Raw genomic sequence first — 19,119 nt, 5'->3', positions numbered from 1 at the left:
GTGTTCTCTGTGGAGATGTCTGCCATTTTGATGGCACTGAGGTGGGTTAGAGAAAGTAGGACAAACAAAGTAATCATCTGCAGTGATTCAGTGTCTGTACTAAAGAGCATCCGGTCAGGTATGTCAAGCAGTAGACCAGACTTAATTGATTCAGTATTGTTGGAACACAAAGGAATTAAGGGAGAAGGGGTGGCAATTGTATTTGTGTGGGTTCCTGCTCATGTAGGTGTGGGAGGAAATGAGAGAGCTGACAAGATGGCCAAAGAAGCAGTGAGGAAAGCACATATTGATACTCCCATCAGGCTGTCCAGGTCAGAGGGGAGGTCCATAGTGTGGACAGAAGTAAATAGGAAGTGGCAGCTGCGTTGGGACACGGAAGAAAGAGGAAGACACCTTTACGGCATACAGAAGGAAGTGGGGAGCACGAGGGTGGGAGGAGGCAGCAGGAAAGAGGAGACAGCTATTACAAGGCTGAGAATTGGACACACATACCTGAATAGCACAAAGCAGCTGATAGGGAGACATCCTACAGGACTCTGTGATTTATGTCAGGAGCCAGAAACAGTGGAACATGTGTTCGTGAACTGCAGGAGGTATTATCAGGAAAGAAAGAAGATGATGACAGGATTAAGACAAGAAGGAATGGAAGGAGGAGGGATGAGGGAAATATTGAAGTGGGGAAGAAGTGGAGGACATTTGAGTACTTTTCTAAGAGAAACGGCACTACTAGAGAGAGTGTAATAACAGTATAAGATAGAGAGGGAACGATCAGCAGATGGCGGTAGTGCAACCGTTTGGGATGCAAGCTGCCATTAAACTCCAAGGAAGAAGAAGAAGAAGAAGGCATCACGGTGCGGTGGGCGGGGCCTGTGGTGAGCTAAACAGATTAGCATTAGCTACAGCGGGTGGACCTCAGGGCTGAGAACGTTGCTTTGTTCCAGTTTCAAGGTAAGATATCGGCTTGGATATGTTTGTGTGCGTTAAAAGCGGGTGTGTTCATCGGCCAGTATTAGCTTCTTTCAGTTTTGTAGCAAGACAATCGTGTTGCTCGTATCTTCTGACTAGCTCCGCTGGCTAATGCTAACGCCGTTCAGTCTCGTGAGCGCATCAGCTGTTTGAACTCCTTAGAAACGAGACTGGATTGACTTCACTGGTTGGATCGTTTCCACCCTCAGACAGAAGAGTAGCTGTCCATAACTTGCCGAGTTAGCTGAAACATCGGAGGTGGATTTGCCGGTGGAAGTCAGCTGATGACTGACGGTGTGACTGGGAACCAACTCCTTTAGCCGCCAGTAACAGCAGACGTTAAACCCCGACAGAAATCCGTACTTAACCCCGTTTGGCTATGCTTACCCGAGGTTCAAAGCGCCGTACCTTTTGTGAGTCTGATTTGGTCATCTAGTTTCTAGCTGCAGCTAGAAAGTCCGGTCCCCAGTTAACAGGGAAACCATATAATGTGAAACACCGACTGTATTTTATGATCGCTTCTGGCTTGTTTTGGAATCGTGTAATTTTTGAGGTATTGCTTGTTTTATTGTCACCAAGCTACAGCTAAGCTGTCAGGGGAGCTGCCACTGCCGAGCTTCCTAAACCGGCCCTCCAGCATTAACCTGACACTGTGTGAGTGTATGGACTGATGGCCTTCCTGTCAGACCTCTCACAGCTCGGATGGCTTTATCCAGGATTACTGAACCAGTATAGATTGTTTTCAGTCCGGAGGCCAGAGGGATATCTGCTTCATGATTTCTTCCTACATTTTCTTCGCAGTGGTTTGGATCATGAGCCAGAACTGTCTCCGATCAAACCACCAAGCGAATTATCACAGAAATCTGAGAAAACGTTGTGTTTTTTTTTTAACTACAAATCGTATGAGTGGCAAACGTTCATAATGAGTTTAGAGGTTTGGAAAACATGCAGGATACCGACGTTTCTGGACATTTCACTGTATTTTGCAGCAGAAGGTTCTGTTGAAGGTTCACTGTTGGGGACGTCGTTTTGAAAGAGTTGCTGTGCTTGTAGTGTATTTTCACTAGAAACACAGGTCAGACGTCTCAAATTGACTTTATGCTTTTTTTGTGAAAGTATAGACATTTTCATCTCGTATACTCAATGAAAACCTGTAGTTTGGATTTAGGGAATTGGGCTGCATGCATCCTCTGATGCTGCTGATATTCCCAATTTTCACTTGTTTTATCAACGTTCGTGTGATTCTTTTTCCTTCAGTTGGAAATGTACCACTGCGGTTTACCATTTTAATGCCATTTTAATAAAATCATTTTGTGAATGTTAATTTTCTAAATGGAACCACTCAGAAAATGAATATATCGTTGCTTCAATATAACATCACCTTAATATTATGGTTTCTGCTTGTAAAAGCTGAGTATTTGGAGAAGTTGTGTCTGCATGAACAAGCAGAGACTCTTTTAATCATAGACAGTTCATTTTGTCTGATTTGAGCATCCTGGAGTATTTTCTTTTCCTTTTTGAGTAAAATGTAGTTATTGGGATGTTTAAAGGCTGCAGCATGCTTTAGGAAAGATTTTCCAACACTAAATCAGGTAAAATCTTCTTGTGTGCGGCCCTGACAGTAGTCTTTGGCTGCACCTCTGCGAGAGTTGATTCTCTTGTTTTTGACTTCAGCATCAGACTGGTGGTGATGATGTGAACTTCTCATGATCCATTTCCCTGGCAGGGTGTGTTTGGTGTGTTTCCTTCTGCCGGTAATCATGACGACGCTGGACGATAAGCTCCTGGGGGAGAAGCTGCAGTACTACTACAGCAGCAGTGAGGATGAAGGCAGCGACAATGAGGATGAGGATGGAGAGAGGAAGACCATCCGGGACGCTGAAGCCGCCGAACCCGAGATCGATTACAGCGCAGACGGCAGTGCTGTTAACACAGGTGCATGCCAAAAAACAGATCAAATACTGGTGTTCCGGCTCAGCTCAGTGGCAGGAAATGAATGCAGTGGAGATGCAGCGTACCGACTTCCTCTGTTACCCCAAAACAAAGCTGGTTTCTCTCACAGGACCAAAGGGAGTCATCAATGACTGGAGGAAGTATAAGCAGCTGGAGGTGGAGCAGAAACAGGAGCAGAAGAAAGAGATGGAGAGGCTGATCAAGAAGCTGTCCATGACCTGCCGCTCCGACCTGGACCAGGAGAAAGACCGGGAGAAGCAGAAAGAGCTGCAGGAAAAAATCAAAGGCAAAGTGAGTCCAGTCTCCACAGCCGGCCCCCCACTGCCAGGGACGCCCCCAGGCTGGACGGCGCTGTCACCTGTGGTGGTCGAAGTACTCCATTTTATTACTTGAGTAAAAGTACAGATACTACCAGTGAAATACTACTCTAATAAAAGTAAAAGTTGGCAAATCAAAAATTTACTCAAGTAAAAATAAAGAAGTATTTGCTTTAGAAAATACTTAAGTACAAAAAGTAAATCGTGTAATACTGTGAATCATAATTCAGCACTTTTGAAATGTGTGTGTGTGTATATATATGTAATGAAAGACTGCTCCTGTTCAGTTAATGCAGTCATAAACGAAGAAAGAAGAAATATTAAGAACAGAAGAAATGTATGTAAACTGTAAACAGAAATGTATTTATGTTTTGTATAGCTGGGCCGTTAACGGTAATAACGTGCTGCGTTATCGCGAGAGAAAAAACATTTTACCATTAATCTAACCTGTCCTGTGCCCCGAGCCGAGAGTCACACTGCCCTCCGGCTGAGCGTCAAAAAAACACTCGCGCTTTTAGCGGTGAAACACGCTCCAGTCCTCATTATTTGCCATATTGAACTCGGCCGAATTATCAGAAAAATCACGAGGAGGAAAATGCTGTTATGAGGCACAAACTGAAATAAGGAGCGCAAATATGAAGAAAATGAAAGTGAAACTTAAATCGTGTGTTTTGTCGGTTTGGAGAGTTTGCATTCTGCAAAGCTCGGCTCGTTTTCACTGATTTAAAAGAATTTCCACTCCGGTGAAGTTCTGGTGAGACGAGCAGCCGTTCTGGATTCATCCTGTCGTCTCTGCTCTGGATGAGACTCATGGAGAAGTCAGCCCGCTGCGGTGTAGCGCCCCCTCCTGGAGAGGAGGGCTTCTTCCTCTCTCATGTTTAACGGCAGCCTGCATCCCATTCGGTTGCACTACCGCCATCTGCTGGTGAGGAGGGCTCACTACGCCTGGGATTTTCTTGCCTCGAGTATCGGCAGCTGGTATCGGTAGCCTTCAAGAGTACTTGATACTTTGAAATAAGGCCAGTATCCGCCCGATACCTGGTATCGGTACTGGCACATCCCTAGAAAAGAGCGAGGTAATGAGTAACGAGAGCCTTTTTTAAATGTAGTGGACTAGAAAGTATAATATATATTTGCCAAATGTAGTGGAGTAAAAGTAAAAAGTACTCAGAAAAAAATTATACTCAAGTAAAGTACAGATCCTTAAAAAAATAACTTAAGTACAGTACTTAAGTAAGTTTACTTTGTTACTGACCACCTCTGTCTATCACTTCACTGTCTGCTACTCCATCAGCAGCCACTTTATCATCTCTGCTCATACAGGCATTCTCTGTTTCCATGGAAACGGGATGTTTTCAGAAAGTTGTGTTTTCAGCACTGTTGTGGTGTAAACAGGCTTTAAAGCAGAACTATGCAACTCAGTCTGTAACCTCAGTAAATGTGTTTCAGAATCCCTGTGGGGGTAAACAAAGACTTGGCGGTGATTGGCCGGTCCCTCCCCTCCCCCCGGGGTCTGTGTCCCGAAAACACGACAGTGAGCTTTCACAGGAGACCAGTAGGGGGAGCGCTAAAGCAAATCTTGCATAGTTCTGCTTTAACGTTTTAGGTTAAAGGTTAAACACTCGGCGGTGACGCCTCCTCTCTGTCGGCCTCCAGATGACGATGCAGGAGTACAACATGCTGCAGGAGGAAGAGGACGACGAAGACTTCCTCCAGCACTACCGCATGCAGCGCATCGAGGAGATGCGGCGCCAGCTGTGCCGCGGGAAGCGCTTCGCTCAGGTGTACGAGCTGAACGGCGGCGAGGACTTCCTGGAGGCTCTGGACAAGGAGGACAAGAGCACGCTGGTGATGATCCACATCTACGAGCCGGAGGCGGCGGGCTGCGAGGCGCTGAGCGGCAGCCTGCTGTGCCTGGCGCAGGAGTACCCGCTGGTCAAGTTCTGCAGCGTGCGCAGCTCGGCCATCAGCACCAGCGCTCTGTTCAGGGACAGCGCCCTGCCCGCGCTGCTGGTCTACAAGGGAGGGGACCTGATAGGGAACTTCGTCCGGCTCACGGACCAGCTCGGGGAGGACTTCTTCGCCGTGGACCTGGAGGCGCTGCTGCAGGAGTACGGCCTGCTGCCCGACAAGAACCCCGTCGTCCCCAAAACGGTCCGCAACGGGGCCATCGTGCAGAGCGCCGCCAGCGACGAGGACTCTGACCTCGATATTGACTAGAGCAGAGCCTGATGGCTGGCCTGGGGGGCGTGGACTGGAGGCCCGGCGAGCCGGCATCGACCCGTGTGTCCAGCAGCCAGCGCGGAACCAAACCACTCCACTGCCCCACAGCAGACCATTCTGCGCACGTAGAAGTCTCGCAGGACATTCCAGCTGAGCTGGCTTTAGGCTCTCGCCTGTTATTTATTTGTGTTTCACGCTTCCTGGCATCAAACCCTTCCTCTCAGTGGACCGTCGGTTCATTTTCTAACTTTTCTATGTGCTGTACCATTCCAAACCAATAAACCCTTTAGACACCGTGGCAACTGTGTTTTTATTTCTTCTGGTTGGAAGCAGGAAGCCACATCACGCCTTGACAAACAGGACAAGTTTCAATGTGGAGAAGCTTGGGCTCTGGTGCAGTGGACCGCTGCTCAGGGCAGCACCTTGATGAACCAGGCAGCGTTTACACCACCAGAGCTTACAGGGCGCTCTGACAGCGAGTGAACAGACCGGGTGGAGACCAGCTGTGGCTCTGCTGCCACCGAGCTGCTCCAGGTTGACTCCACGCCGCCTCAGACTAAAGTCTCAAGCATTTCATTGATGCAGCAAAGCTCTGCTGGAACCAGGAATTCCAAGTATTGTAATCAAGTGAAATCATTTGTAAAACAATCGTATTTAAGCAACACATAAAATCTCTTGTTTTTTTTTTATCTAAGTTCATTTTTTAAGAGGAAATGACTAGTTTTTGTGTCTGCTCTTCATTCTGATTAAAACCCAGCAGCTGCTTTGCAGAATATCTAGAGAATTCTCTGAACGGTGGTTCTTCGAGTCATTGTGACCGGAGCAGCTCCAGTAGATTTAACTGGTTCAGCGAGCTCTCCAGAGTCGATGATCGATGATCCGTCTGAGCGGGAGCAGCCTGACGGATGGCGTCCTGCAGAGCTGCGCGGCGGGCTACATGCAGCCCAGCAGCACCAGGCAGGGCGGCAGCAGCATCAGGGCCGGGGGCTGCCGCTGGACGGGCGGCGCCGCGCTGTGAGGGCCGTGGCCACAGAAGGCGTTTTCCAGCAGCAGGTGAGTCTCTGCACTGATGCCTGAGAGGAACAGAGAAGACCTGTCTCGTGAGCTCCACCAGCCGAAGCAACAGATCTGCACAACTCAATGTGAGAGGGTCATCAGACAGAAACTGGAATGTTTGAGCTCTAGTTTGATTTAATGTGGATGACTTTAACAAACGGCAGTATCTCAAAGTACTGGCTCATTTCCAGTCCTCTTTGACAAGTTCATTTCTTTCATTTATGGCCGAATGAATGAAAGAAAGAACCTGGTTAAGAGAAGTTTAGAATATCACCAGATTATAAGATAATCACATTCATGAAATGTTCTTGTATTTTCCACAATTCTTCATAATTCACTGAAAACAATCACAGAAGTAAACACTGAAACAGGTGGTGTGATCCAGTTTATAAGATTCAAAGGCTGACCCTCACAAAAAGGAGCACACAAATAAAAACACCGCTCTCAGCACGAGGACACAGATAGTCCCAATAGGATAGAAAAAAAGCAGGAAAGTCCAAGATATTTCAAGAAAAATGTATTTTAAAACAGGCGACAAGAAGTGAAGCCGTCTTCTAAATGGTACCTGTGGCACTTTATGAATGCAGCCTTAGTTTTGGTTTCTATCGCAGTATTTAATCCACTCCAGAGATTTTCCACATTTTGTGTCTCCAGATACATTTTCCTTGGTGGAAACTGAAAGCAGCTGTTTGGGTGATGAAGGGACGTCCTGCTGATGGCCTCACCGTGCTGGGACCATTCCTCCCACAGGCGCTGACCCTCCTGGCTGTGGTGCTCATGATGGCCCACATCTGCATGGAAAACACAACCAGTCTGCACGTTCAAGGCTCTGAGCAGAATCAAACGCCTTCGACACCGAACAGAGAAACACCAGAACCCGCAGAAACGCCGATAACCATGACGTTTCCATGTGGCTCCACTAGTGAGTGCTGCTGTTCATTTTGGTAATGAAGCCAGAAAGAACAACACACTCTAAACATTGGAGAACACATAAAACACTACTCTAAATTAACAATGGAGAACATGGAGATGATACTCTGAATACTAACAATGGGGAACACGGGGAACACTACACTCTAGAGGACTGCGTACCGTTTGCGTGGAGCCACAGCATCCGTTTGAGCTCCCTGAGCGCCTGCGTCAGGTTCTCCAGCTGGTCGTGGAGGTGGATGTTCTCCTCCATCAGGGCGTGGATGGTGTCCTGCAGCTCGAAGCTCCGACTCTGCAGCACCAGAAGAGCCATGAGCAGCATGAACAGCCTCAGTCCCCCCATTGCGCTCACATCCTCAGAGAGCAGAGCAGTGGCAGTGCAGGAGCGTCAGCAGCATAAACAGGACGGGGGGCCGGGGGGGGGGGGGGGGTCACGAGGGGAACGCTTCAGCTGGGCTGCTCCAAAATCCATCCAATGCTTCCACGTGACCGACTCCGGCAGGCCAGGGTCGTTTGCATCGATACATCCATCACTCAGACACGTACACACCCGCCCTGTGGCCGAACGGCCATTTCAAACCCCTGTCTTAAAAATGAAACGTTTTCTGAAATGAAAATGGAAACACGGTGCGTTTGAAGGCAGAGAACACCCTGCACAAGAACATGAAGAGAAAGCAACACACTCATATTCACGAGCCAACCCACCGAGAAAACTGGAAAGATTTCAGAGAAAACATCGATTTTTTCTTTTAGCAAAATTAGAAATTTGAAGACTTTCAGACACATCGGTGACACTAAATAAGAGCTTGCTAAATAGCCGCAGCAGCCGCAGCGACGCAGCAGCAGCAGCGGCTCAGCTGAAGTAAACCTGGGCAACATAGATACCAGAAATCGGAGATGCCTTCCCGTGGGTACCAGCTGGCTGGCTGCGAGCCGACGAGCCGACTCGCTAGACTGCACCGTCAGAATCTGACAGCTCCTACACCCACATCTGCATGGTGGCAGCCATGGACCTCCCGGTACCTAAAGCTGACAAAATGTATTGCTGACTTGAAAGGGGACAACTGCCGGCCGTCAGATGAGCTCAGTGAGACAGACGCTCTGCTGGCTGAGACCCGGCGGTGGCAACACATCACCAGCAGGGTCAAACTAACCTGTCTCATGACGGTCTAACCAGCTCACGTTCCCTGTTGGTGGAGAACAATCCAACGCCTGGTGAATTCTGCTTCACAATGACAGGAAGAGCCGACATCGAAGGATCAAAAAGCGACGTCACTATAAACACTTGGCCGCCACGAGCCGGTTCTCCCTGTGGAAACTTTTCTAACACCTGCTTAAAACCCAGAAAGTCAGAAGGATCGTGAGGCCTCGCTTCCACGGTCTGGACTCATACTGAAGATCAAGATCAAGCGAGCTTTTGCCCTTCTGCTCTACGGGAGGTTTCCGTCCTCCCTGAGCTCGCCTCAGGACACCTGCGTTACCGTTTGACAGGTGTACCGCCCCGTCATTATAGTGTCCTCCTCAGCCGCACAGCAGCCTGGGCTCATGGGCGGAGGTTGTGGCCTGGAGCAGACAAAAGCCCAGGGCCAGCGCAGTTCAGCCTCCACTTCCCGTCTTGAACGGCTTCCTGACGGCGCGGTCGGTGGTGAAGACTGGCGTTCAATCTCGGGTCTGCTGCTGTGGTCTCTGCTGCTCCTGTGTCCACCGCTCCCTGCCTCCAAGATCCAGCGGCCACGGATTTCCTGGTTCCCTCTGTGGTGCCACACATGGCGATGGTCCCTGGATCCGGACCTCGTCACTCCACCGATGCAGCCGGGCTTCGACCTCAGTAGCTCGCCGGAGGCTAATTCAGGAGGCTGTTCAGAGGCGCTCCGGGAACTTCTACCCCCCCAGACAGAGCCAGGATCGTCACCCGGGGATGTGGCTGCACCAGCGGAGCACTCCCCAGACCAGGACACCCATGTCGCCGACCCGCCCCCGCCTCGTCCCCTGTTCTGCCCCACGTCGTTCCTCGTGTAGCATCAGGAAAATTCATTTTTTTAATGACTTTAACACAGTGTTTTCCTGGTGCCCCCCCACAATCCTCCACAGACTGCTGGAGCTTCTGCAGTCCGTCCCTTTCACTGTTTGCCGGGTGATCGTCTACGTTGGGACTAACGAGACTGCACAGCGACAGTCGGAAGTCACCAAGCAGGATTTTGAAGACCTTTTTAACCTGTTGGAGGTTGTTTTTTTAGCAGTAGACCAATACCAACCTTCTCAAGGAGAGCTGAGCGCTTCTCCAGCCTCAGTTTAAACATCTGGCTCCACCTCTCCTGCACACCTCCTATTTCACTGACAATTTAACCTTCAACAATGGAGGTGGAGAACATGGTCCACTCAGACTCAATGACGCCAGCCTCCCTCAGGACCTGGGAGAAGCTGAGGTGGGAGTTTTAAACCCTGCAGACAGCAGACGTTCGCAGCAGACCCTCACAACACGTTTGGATCTGCCAAGTCTGTCCGGTTTCCTCCTCCGCAGAAAATCCAACTCACCACCAACACACCATCAGCAGTTTTACCCTACTGATAATGTGTTGTTGCAATAGTAATCCTGGTCAAAATTTTCAAATCAGAAAATGTTCACTATAATGAAGTGAAGTTAAAACAAACATTAGATGGTTTTCGTTTGTGTATCAGAACTATACCTCCACTGGGAGTTTGATTTTGTTGGTTGTTGAGGATGCTGCTCTGCACAGGTTCTCCTGTCCTGGTCTGGCTGGGGGGGGGGGGGGGTCGGATCCCGGAGCCCTAAAAGTCCCCCCCAGTCAGATGGTTTCTGTCAGGGCTGGTCAGGAGCCACGGCCACCACAGCCCATCAGCAAGAACCGAACCTGAAGGTCTGAACTCCAGAGGGTTTGTCGAGGTGCAGAGTATTCATGATGAAGATGTCGACATTTTCACAAAACCAAACCATGTCTGAAAATTAAACAATGGGCGTTTCCCTGAGGATGAGGCTGGTCAGCGCAGCGTCACCGACGTCTCTGCTGGGACCTTGCTGTGAAAACAGTTTGTAGTGGGCCAGAACGGAGCCTCTTGCGGGCCGGTTTTAGGCCACAGGCCTTACCTTTGACACTCCTGCTTTATACTTAAGGAGCTCTAACATTTAGTCTCCAGCTTCCATGTGTAGATTTTAATCAAATTAACTGAATGCAGTCTGGAAGAAACTAAAAACACTGCTCAGTGATTTTCTCTGTTGAAGCTTTGAAGTCTCCGTGAGGTCGACGTTTCCCTGGAAACATTTAATTTCATTTAATCGCATCAATCTGTGAGAATAATTTCATTTTTGAATTCACTTCATGAAAAATTCAGCACTTCAAAAGAAAGTTGTCGAGATCAGAAAAAAGTCTGAGGAAAAGGTGGAGTTTCGTCCAAACAATGATTCTTTATTCTGAGGATGACTCTATGCGGTCTTGGCGGCCCTGGTGCGCTTCTTCTTGACCACGACGGGCTTCTGGCTCTTCAGGATGGCGCTGGCGCGGCGCAGGGCGGCCTGTGGACAGACGCAGCGGGTTAGATCAGTTCCCGGACCAGCGGAAGCAGGAGTGGAGCGGGCTCACCATGCGCAGGTCCTTCCTGTACTTGTTCTTGCTGATGATGTGCCGGAGGCTGTTCAGCGTGGCGCGGGCGTTCTTGTTGATGGTGATCTTCTCGTAGGAGGTGGCTGGCTTACGCTGGCCTGTGAAACCACAACATAAGAAGCATGTTGAGTTGGTCCGAGGGAACAACGCCGTGCGCAAAACGAAAAACCATTCAAAGAAATCTCAACAACGGCCCCAGACAGCAGAGTGAAGTCAGCCTCACCTCTACGCTTCTTCAGCACCACCACCACGCCCTTCCCGTCGGCCGCCGGCTGCACGCCCACCGTCTTCTTGTGCACCAAACCATTGAAGCGGAAAGAGTTCCTGGCCTTCAGGTTGTTGGGCTCCTGTCAATCCAACGGAGGACATGATAATCTGCACCACAGCTTCAGCTTCACAGGGTGGCAACAGAAGGCACATGGCCACAAACAGTCCTCAAGGGGCTCCAGAACGGCCAACCCCCCAGGAAAACAGACATTTATTGGGGGGGTTAAAGTAGTGGACACAAGACAACAGTGAGACTGGGCTGCCATCAAAGCTAGCTAACGGGCATTAGCCTCAAAGCCATGCTGTCAGGTGAGCTTGGAAAAACACCCAGAATGCAGCAGCTACATGTTATTTCTGGACATTTCACTGGATTTATGCTGACATTGCAGACATTTTCCACCGAAAGGGCTTTGTTTGTGAAAACAGATCTTTTCATCACATACACTGCACCACAACAAAGAAAGTTTGAATTTAGAGTTCTAAGCCACTTCAGAAGACGTCATTCTGTATGCGGCTCCTCATGTGAAATGAGTTTGATGCTCATCTATATTCTGGATCTGTTACAGAATAATGTTCTACCTGAAGATGAAGGCCATTAAGTTATAAAGAGTTATTCTCTGTTCACACAAACCAGACAAGACAAAGCCTGGCAGACGGCATTTCGGACAGGAGTCTGGATGTAGTCATGGGCTCACACATGAAATTCTACAACCACAATAAGACAATAACAAACTCCAGACTGCTAAAGAGCTACAACCTCACCAACGCATTAAACCTCAGCTAACTGCAAATCAACTGGTCAACTTCAAAGGCTCCATTCTTGTCTATAAATTCATCCCAGAATGTGAACCTTCCAGAGCTGAGGAGACCCCGGAGGGCCCCGAGTGTTCCCAGAGTCAGAAGAACCTGGTGAAGCAGCTTTCGGTTCCTCCGCTCTCAGTTCAACATCCTCCTTCAAGTAAATCAGAATTTAAGACACTCATCTACTGAGACTTTCCATTAAACAGAATACTGTGCTAACCACTTTATTTCAAATTAGTTACCTTGAAACTGTTGAGTTTTCTCGGTAAGAGTGCCTAGAAATGAGTGTTGTAATCGGTGCTGTAAAGGTGAAGCTGAACTGAATTGTGTCTTACTTCAGCATTAAGAATCATGTTTTCTAAAGAATTTTACCAAACCAAAAACAGAAAGCAGCGTAGCATTACTCCAGGAGTCACCACTCACAGTGCTGTAGGTCTGTCCGTTCCTCTTGATGAGGAAACTGGAGCAGTTCCTGATCACCATCCACTGAAGGTGGGACGACATGATGAAGCTGAAACAGAAAAAATGGAAAATGTTTGATCCTCATCTGAAGCTAACAGGAAGCACGCCGCACCACCTTCTTCCACCAACCCGGGATTAAAGTGTTCACTTGTCACTTGAGCGTGACCCGACTAACGTTACTACTTTGAAAAGTAGTAATTCACCAATTAATCAGGTGACTTATTCGACAGAATGTCAGTAAACTAGCATGATTATAGATTAGCACGACGCGCTAATATTAGCTCCACGAGGCCTAACCGCGGCGAGATTTTCCCACAGGAATCAATGGGCAAAATTCAAACATTTACTGTACGCACTTCACTATAATATTATTTCTAACGACCATGGCTTACATTAAGGATGTTAAAACAGTTAGTAAGTGTATAATTTCACTTTAAAGTGCAGCTACTAGCAGCAGAAGCGACCACGTTACCTGTTAGCGGAGGAAAAGGACCGGAGAGACCGCAGCACGCCGATCCTCACCTCTACCAGCGATACGTCCGCACGTGAAGCACTTTTTTTCAACCACATGTGTAATTCAACTCCATATAGTAATTGTTTTACACACAAACATAAAAAGTACAAAATCCATTGAAGTAGTGTGGAATTACGCTAGATAATATGGGTGATTATGTGTAGGACTAGTTTCTTGTGAGCGGAGGAACACACACCACTCCCCGGGTGGAGGCTGACGTCACTAACATGCGCCCGGTGTTTACTCGCGATCGTGACAAATTGAACAAGAACAATTTAATCTGGATTAAAATCATTGTTTATTCTACGTTAAACTGCATCCACATGCGGATCTGTCCTTGAATTAAAAGAATATGATAATATAACAACAGAAGAGAAGGTAATCTGACGCCGTTTGAGGTGGATTTAGTCCAGATGTTGCTGTGATTGGAGGATGTGACGTTTAAAAAGCACAGACCTGGATAAAGTAATTATTTAAAGATCACCATGAAGTTTTAACTCCTAAAAACACGCATGGATGAGAAGGAAGACCTAGAGACACTGGGCGAGCAGCTGTACCCTCTGATTCACCCCAAACACCAGGAAAATGCTGCAAAACTGACAGGTGGGGAATGACAGTTTACTAATGCACGTCTGTATGGAAGTCAGTGAACATTATACACTCGAGTGTTGGAGCGCATCTGGGTAAATGTGTGTGAAACATCAGGTTGTGCATCTCCCAAATGAGAGGCCGCCCCATGGGAACGTCATGGGATCCGAATTCTCTCCTTTACTCAGGAAGAAATTAGAAATGAACTAATAGTGTCACAGAGGTTTACTTTCAACATTTGATATGCTTTATGAATGCATTTTAGTGTCATGAACTTTGCATATATATGCAGTTTACATGTCTAACACTATTTTTTCTGTTAGGTAGGGATTATAACATCTATTAAACTCTAAATTTGGCCCACAGGCCAGCAGAGTTTGGACAGTGTTTCTAGACAGAGCTTTCCTGTCCTGCCTTTGTGTTTCAGGCATGTTGTTGGAGCTGCCAGGCCCAGTGCTGGTCCAGATGCTGCAGGATGAGGCCCTGTTGTCTGAGGCTGTGGAGAAAGCTGTGCGAGCCCTGCAGCTCGCTGCCGACTCCAGGTACAGGAGGGACGCTGCAGATCCTGAAGCTGCTGCCGTCCATGGAGAGCACTGGGGCCGCCACGTTCAACAACAGCACCCTGTCATGAAAACTACATTGTTTTCAGGGTTTCTGATGGTTTCAAAACGTTGCCGTGTAAATGTGGAACTTTTGTGAAACGAAAATGTGAAAAAGATGTGAAACGTTTCTGTGGAAGCGGGGAATAAGATTCGATAAAACCAATTCAGGATGTAAATCTATTGATCAAAGTAAGAGGCGAAACACAAAACATGCGAATAATGACGGAGGCATTGAAATAAACTGCTGCATAAAAATGCAAAGAAAAAATATGTCCAAACAAACATTTTGAGTTTTTTCACCATTAAAAAATGTTTTCGATGGTGTTTTCACGTATGTTTGCAGTGAGCGAACTCTTAAGGAGGAGGACGATGTGTCCACGTCCTCCGACGCTCTGGGAGAGCAGCTGTTTGAGCTGGTGGACGTTTACAACACCGGCCATTCACAGAAGATCACAGGTCAGTTATAAGATTCACTGCAGCGTTCTGGACCACAAGCAGCAACATAGTGACTTTATTTCAGGTCCAATTCATTCAGACTTAAGTTGAAATGACGTTATCATTCTTAGATTAGCGCTCTGAGCTCGTTGCAATGTTGGCATTGTCCTCCAAAGTCTAGCTCCGGCTGCTGGAGCCACATCTGGCGGCTCCCACTGTTACACCTAAACAAACCTTTGATTTTATTTACACTCCAGAGTCAACATGACATCCCGGCTGAACCAGTGGCAGAAGAAAAGAACTGCAAATCACAATGGAAATAAGATGGGAAAAGATAAATACAAATTTAAAAGCCAATGACTACAATTTCTAAAGTGGAAAAAAAATCTTAAAATAGCTTTAAAATAAAATAAAAAAAAAACTTTCACAAAAGAAACCCAAATGTTTAAAACTGACAAACAGGGTGAAACTGCTAAAGTCAGGAGTTAAAACATGTACAGAGGTGACGAAGTGTTCAGAAGCTGCATTACCCTGGCTTTACAGGCTTCAGGGACATTTCATTTGGTGGAAAGAGTCAGAAAATGTGTGTCCTGGTGATGAAGGCTGCAGAAACCTGAACTCAGACCAGCTGGTCTCTCTGGACAGGAATGCTTCTGGAGCAGCACAGAGACGCCGTGTTGAAGCTGCTGTCAGACTCCAGACTGCTGGACGAGCAGGTGACACTCGCCCTCAAGACGCTGGAGGAGTACGTCCACAGGACACACACACACACACACACACACATTCACTCACAACGGCCTCCACCTCAGTGAGCCATCCAGATCCAGATGCTTCCCTCTGCAGGCCCACGTCAGGAAAATAGAGCGGAGCTTTAACGAGACGTGTGGACGTCCCTGCAGGCAGATCGCGGAAGAGACGGACGTCGGCGACAGGTCGGACGCCGACGAGACAGAGCGGCTCGGAGAGAAGCTCTTCATCCTGGTGGAGAAGATGGATCCGCTTCATGCAGGCGATATCACAGGTAACCCGTCAGCAAGTCTGAACGGGACTCCAGGCTCTCAGCTGAAGGGTCTCCCCCGTGTGTCTGCAGGCATGCTGCTGGAAATGGACCCGGCCGTCCTCCACCAGCTGCTCAGCGACCGCGCCATGCTGGAGCTGGCCGTTCACAAAGCACAAGCGGCGCTGGAGGTCGAGAGCTGAGCTGTTCCACCTTCAGATCATCTGAGGAGGAGGAGAGGAGCTGAGCTGTTCCACCTTAGACCGGAAGAGGAGAGGAGCTGGGGCAGAGTTTTTCCTGAACGCTGTGAATCAGTGTGGAAAGTGCTGAACCCGGACCTGAGCTCGTCTGGAGGCCAGACTTCCAGTTTCCAGAGATTTCTCCTGCTCTGAACCAAAAGCTGCTTCTGTTTCGTCACTGTTGATTTTCTCACAAAGTTCACTTGTTCAAAATGTTTTTGTCAATGTAAAAAGCCAGAAAATTATAATATAAATTGAAACATGTTTTGATTGGCTGCTGTTGTGGATGTAACTGAAAATTGAGTACAGTTTCTATATAGTAGTGGAGTTACTTTTTTAATGCAAATCAAATGTAACTGCTGCATTAATTTAGTTTGCTGCATGAACAATTCAGAAGAGGGTTTTTCCATCAACAGCATAAATGAATGGAACAGAAAGTCGTACTTTGAACACGTTCAAACATGCACATTATGGAACGTGGACCAATCCATTTCTTTTGTCTATTTCACACTAAACTGTAATATAAGAATAAAGCAGGCACTTTCTTTTAAGTTAATTCACTGTAATTGTATGTTTTAAGCCAGAGGCCATAATCACGGCAAAATAAAAAAATAGGTTTTTAAGAAATGTTCTGAATATTACATTATTAAATTCTTTCACTTTTTCTAATTTTCTATAACATTTAACATTTTAGGATAGCTCAAGTGAAAACTTTTGAAGCGTGTGTGTGTGTGTGTGTGTGTGTGTGTGTGTGTGTGTGTGTGTGTGTGTGTGTGTGTGTGTGTGTGTGTGTGTAAAATGTAAATTTTGTAGAATGCCATGTTTCACACACTGTTCCACTCAACTTTACTTCACAAACTGCAGCGATCTGGATCCTGATCCTGGTGTTAGCATTAATAAAAACAGTCATACTGATAATACATTCCATGCTCCCAGAGTAAATTCATGAACGTATTATGTTTTACAAGAAATATTACAAATATTCAATATGCATGATTAATTATTTAGATGGTCTTTTATGTCATAAGATATTATAGTATATTATACAGCTTTTATGAACAGTAAAGTAAAAAAAGGCCATATTTACAGTTTGTTTTGTTATTTAGAAGTGCTTCCACCTGGTGGTGGACCTGTGAACTGCACCGTTAATCCACGCTGTTTCTATGGTGACAGGAAATCGCACAATTCCAGTCATAATCTGAACTGTGAATACAAAAGCTGGCATTGTCCGGAGAAATCAAGGGAATAAATACCAAACAAACCCATGCAGTTATGTTGTTGACGTTGAATTGCCTGCTGCAGCCTGCAGGTTTTATCGGTCACGCTCCATCTCCCGCTCTCTGATGTGGATTTAGGTTTTCAGTGTGAGTGAAACAGTTTTTTTAATTGGCTCCTGTGTTGAAGATAAAGAGTTGAGTCGAAACTGTGTAAACCTTAAAGCATATACATACAGTCATAGTGATATGGCTCTTTTAAACTTGACAGTACATAGATGACCTGTTTGACTGTGTGACCTGTATGAAACAGCACCTGGCGCATCATTTCTTCAGCAGGTCATTTCAAAGGAGACTCACGGTCTTGGCTTCTTATCTTCTGCGGTTGAATCGTCTGTATGGCGTGCCTCAGAGTCCCAGCTTGGTTCGGCCTTGCTACAGAATGGGGATGCCAGTTCTGAGCCCATCCCTCTGAGGTGCATCGACTGGTAAAGGATTGGATGTGAGAAGTTCAACGTGGTTATAGTTATGGTTACTTACTGTAGATGACTTCATGACATTTAGTGAGTCGTGGTGGGATCTGTCCTCAGATGCAGAGGCCAAAGGTTAGGACTCATACTTGTATTTGGGCTTGAAGAAAGTGGCACCGGTGACTGAAGAACCAAAGAACCCTCACCACTTCAGACATGACTCCATTGTAGCCTTGAAGTCGGTTCAGACATTTCTCATTGTTCATAATCCAGTACTGTCCATTTTCAACGCTCTTTTCGCAGTGGTGCTCCTTACATCTCACACTCTGGTCCTTTGTTGGCGGTTTCCTCCTCATTGCTTTCTAGCTTATGACCAGATATTTGTCATTCTATGAGACAATTGACAGGACCAGTAGGTATTTCCAAAAACAGGAGAATTATCCACTATGAAGTGTTCAAGGTGAGTATTTGAACTGTTAGCTGTGACACACCTGTGGACTCCTCAGCTTCTCCTCACTGCTCAGATACCCATCATCTCATTCCATGAACCTTTCCTGACGTCCCCCACAGCGTTCCGAAATCCCGCTCTGAAGACTGCAGCGAGTCCAGCAGGACGTCTCCTTACTGAACGTTTGAAACCGGATGTAAATGTGATTGGTCCCGCCCGTCATGTTCTATCTACTTTGCTTCTCCGTCCCTCTGGTCTCTGCTGCTGCTGTCTTTGTCTCGTCTGTTGACTGGAGGAATCACTTGACAGGGTTTTTCAAACAAACCAAAATAGCAGCCATGGAATTGATCAGCTGGTCTGTCAACACAATTGATACGATTTTATCAACAAAGAGCACGAGAGACGGGATCCTGCCTGCCCGGACGGGGCTCGGCATGCTGGGTATGCGATGGACGCTCGGGGACAGTGGAGGGGGTCACATGCCTGGAGCCCCTGTCCATTGAGGACATAGGAAATGTTTGCATTTTCGGATTTATGATGACTGGCCTGCTGCTGATTGGCCGGTGCTGCAGCCTGATCCTCTGGAAGGCGGCCGCCACCACAAAAGACGTCCAAGGGAGGACGGTCTTTTCAAATCAACAGGCAAAAGCTGAGGCTGACCGTTTGTGCCAACTCTTTCGAAAGCTGGACAATTTGGGTTATGGACGATTGAGACGCAAGTTGGATGTCACCATTCAACATCATGCAGCCTGCTGCACATTTTATTTCAACTTTAAATTGTGCCGTGGGCATTTTTCTTTTTAGAGACATTATTGAGTGGTCACATGGTGCTTGTAATTCAGAATTGGTTTATTCTGAAGTAAATAATTCAGAATTATATCCCTGCTCTCGGTGTTCACATGGGGAAAATGAAGGATTGACTCCTCTCTCATCGGGGTGTGTGCAGCGTTCTGATTGGACGGGCTGGCTGTGACGTACTGCCGTCTCGGGAAGTAAACAGCGTTTTTCTCGTCTTTC

General features: G+C 47.2%; 3 protein-coding genes across 3 annotated transcripts in view; 2 read left to right on the top strand and 1 right to left on the bottom strand.

Annotated features, from left to right (window-relative positions):
* The window catches only part of pdcl (phosducin-like), a 40,965-nt gene extending 35,208 nt beyond the window's left edge, over positions 1 to 5,757 (top strand). Inside the window, exons 12-14 of the mRNA XM_030085546.1 lie at positions 2,693 to 2,901; positions 3,029 to 3,210; positions 4,893 to 5,757. Of these exons, the coding sequence (XP_029941406.1) occupies positions 2,693 to 2,901; positions 3,029 to 3,210; positions 4,893 to 5,456 (955 nt within the window). The 3' untranslated portion in view covers positions 5,457 to 5,757. The remainder of the gene's footprint in view (positions 1 to 2,692; positions 2,902 to 3,028; positions 3,211 to 4,892) is intronic.
* A 5,089-nt stretch (positions 5,758 to 10,846) lies between these two features.
* rpl28 (ribosomal protein L28) lies at positions 10,847 to 13,122 on the bottom strand. The gene is made up of 5 exons (XM_030085401.1): positions 13,068 to 13,122; positions 12,557 to 12,644; positions 11,289 to 11,412; positions 11,045 to 11,163; positions 10,847 to 10,977 (listed from the first exon to the last, which is right to left on the bottom strand). Exons 2-5 carry the CDS (start codon positions 12,635 to 12,637, stop codon positions 10,888 to 10,890), a joined length of 414 nt encoding a protein of 137 aa, XP_029941261.1. The 5' UTR covers positions 12,638 to 12,644; positions 13,068 to 13,122; the 3' UTR covers positions 10,847 to 10,887.
* A 198-nt stretch (positions 13,123 to 13,320) lies between these two features.
* On the top strand, positions 13,321 to 16,886 carry LOC115383269 (uncharacterized). The gene is made up of 6 exons (XM_030085400.1): positions 13,321 to 13,712; positions 14,125 to 14,239; positions 14,643 to 14,755; positions 15,380 to 15,479; positions 15,634 to 15,755; positions 15,825 to 16,886. The coding sequence occupies exons 1-6, from the start codon at positions 13,622 to 13,624 to the stop codon at positions 15,932 to 15,934; spliced, it is 651 nt and encodes a 216-aa protein (XP_029941260.1). The 5' UTR covers positions 13,321 to 13,621; the 3' UTR covers positions 15,935 to 16,886.
* The last annotated feature ends 2,233 nt before the right edge of the window (positions 16,887 to 19,119 follow it).

Source organism: Salarias fasciatus (assembly GCF_902148845.1).
Source record: "Salarias fasciatus chromosome 7 unlocalized genomic scaffold, fSalaFa1.1 super_scaffold_4, whole genome shotgun sequence".
NCBI lineage: Eukaryota > Metazoa > Chordata > Actinopteri > Blenniiformes > Blenniidae > Salarias > Salarias fasciatus.
Note: the sequence above shows the minus strand (reverse complement) of the source record. Positions and strands in the feature narration are given on the sequence as shown.

What these genes read in the sequence shown, in the direction of transcription:
- LOC115383269 (XM_030085400.1), top strand. Translation starts at nt 13,622, where the DNA reads ATGGATGAGAAGGAAGACCTAGAGACACTGGGCGAGCAGCTGTACCCT. An exon ending in CAGCTCGCTGCCGACTCCAG is followed by an intron (nt 14,240 to 14,642) that starts GTACAGGAGGGA and finishes GTATGTTTGCAG; the next exon opens with TGAGCGAACTCTTAAGGAGG. An exon ending in GCCCTCAAGACGCTGGAGGA is followed by an intron (nt 15,480 to 15,633) that starts GTACGTCCACAG and finishes ACGTCCCTGCAG; the next exon opens with GCAGATCGCGGAAGAGACGG.
- rpl28 (XM_030085401.1), bottom strand. Translation starts at nt 12,637, where the DNA reads ATGTCGTCCCACCTTCAGTGGATGGTGATCAGGAACTGCTCCAGTTTC. An exon ending in ACGGACAGACCTACAGCACT is followed by an intron (nt 11,413 to 12,556) that starts GTGAGTGGTGAC and finishes TTGGATTGACAG; the next exon opens with GAGCCCAACAACCTGAAGGC. An exon ending in GGTGCTGAAGAAGCGTAGAG is followed by an intron (nt 11,164 to 11,288) that starts GTGAGGCTGACT and finishes GTGGTTTCACAG; the next exon opens with GCCAGCGTAAGCCAGCCACC.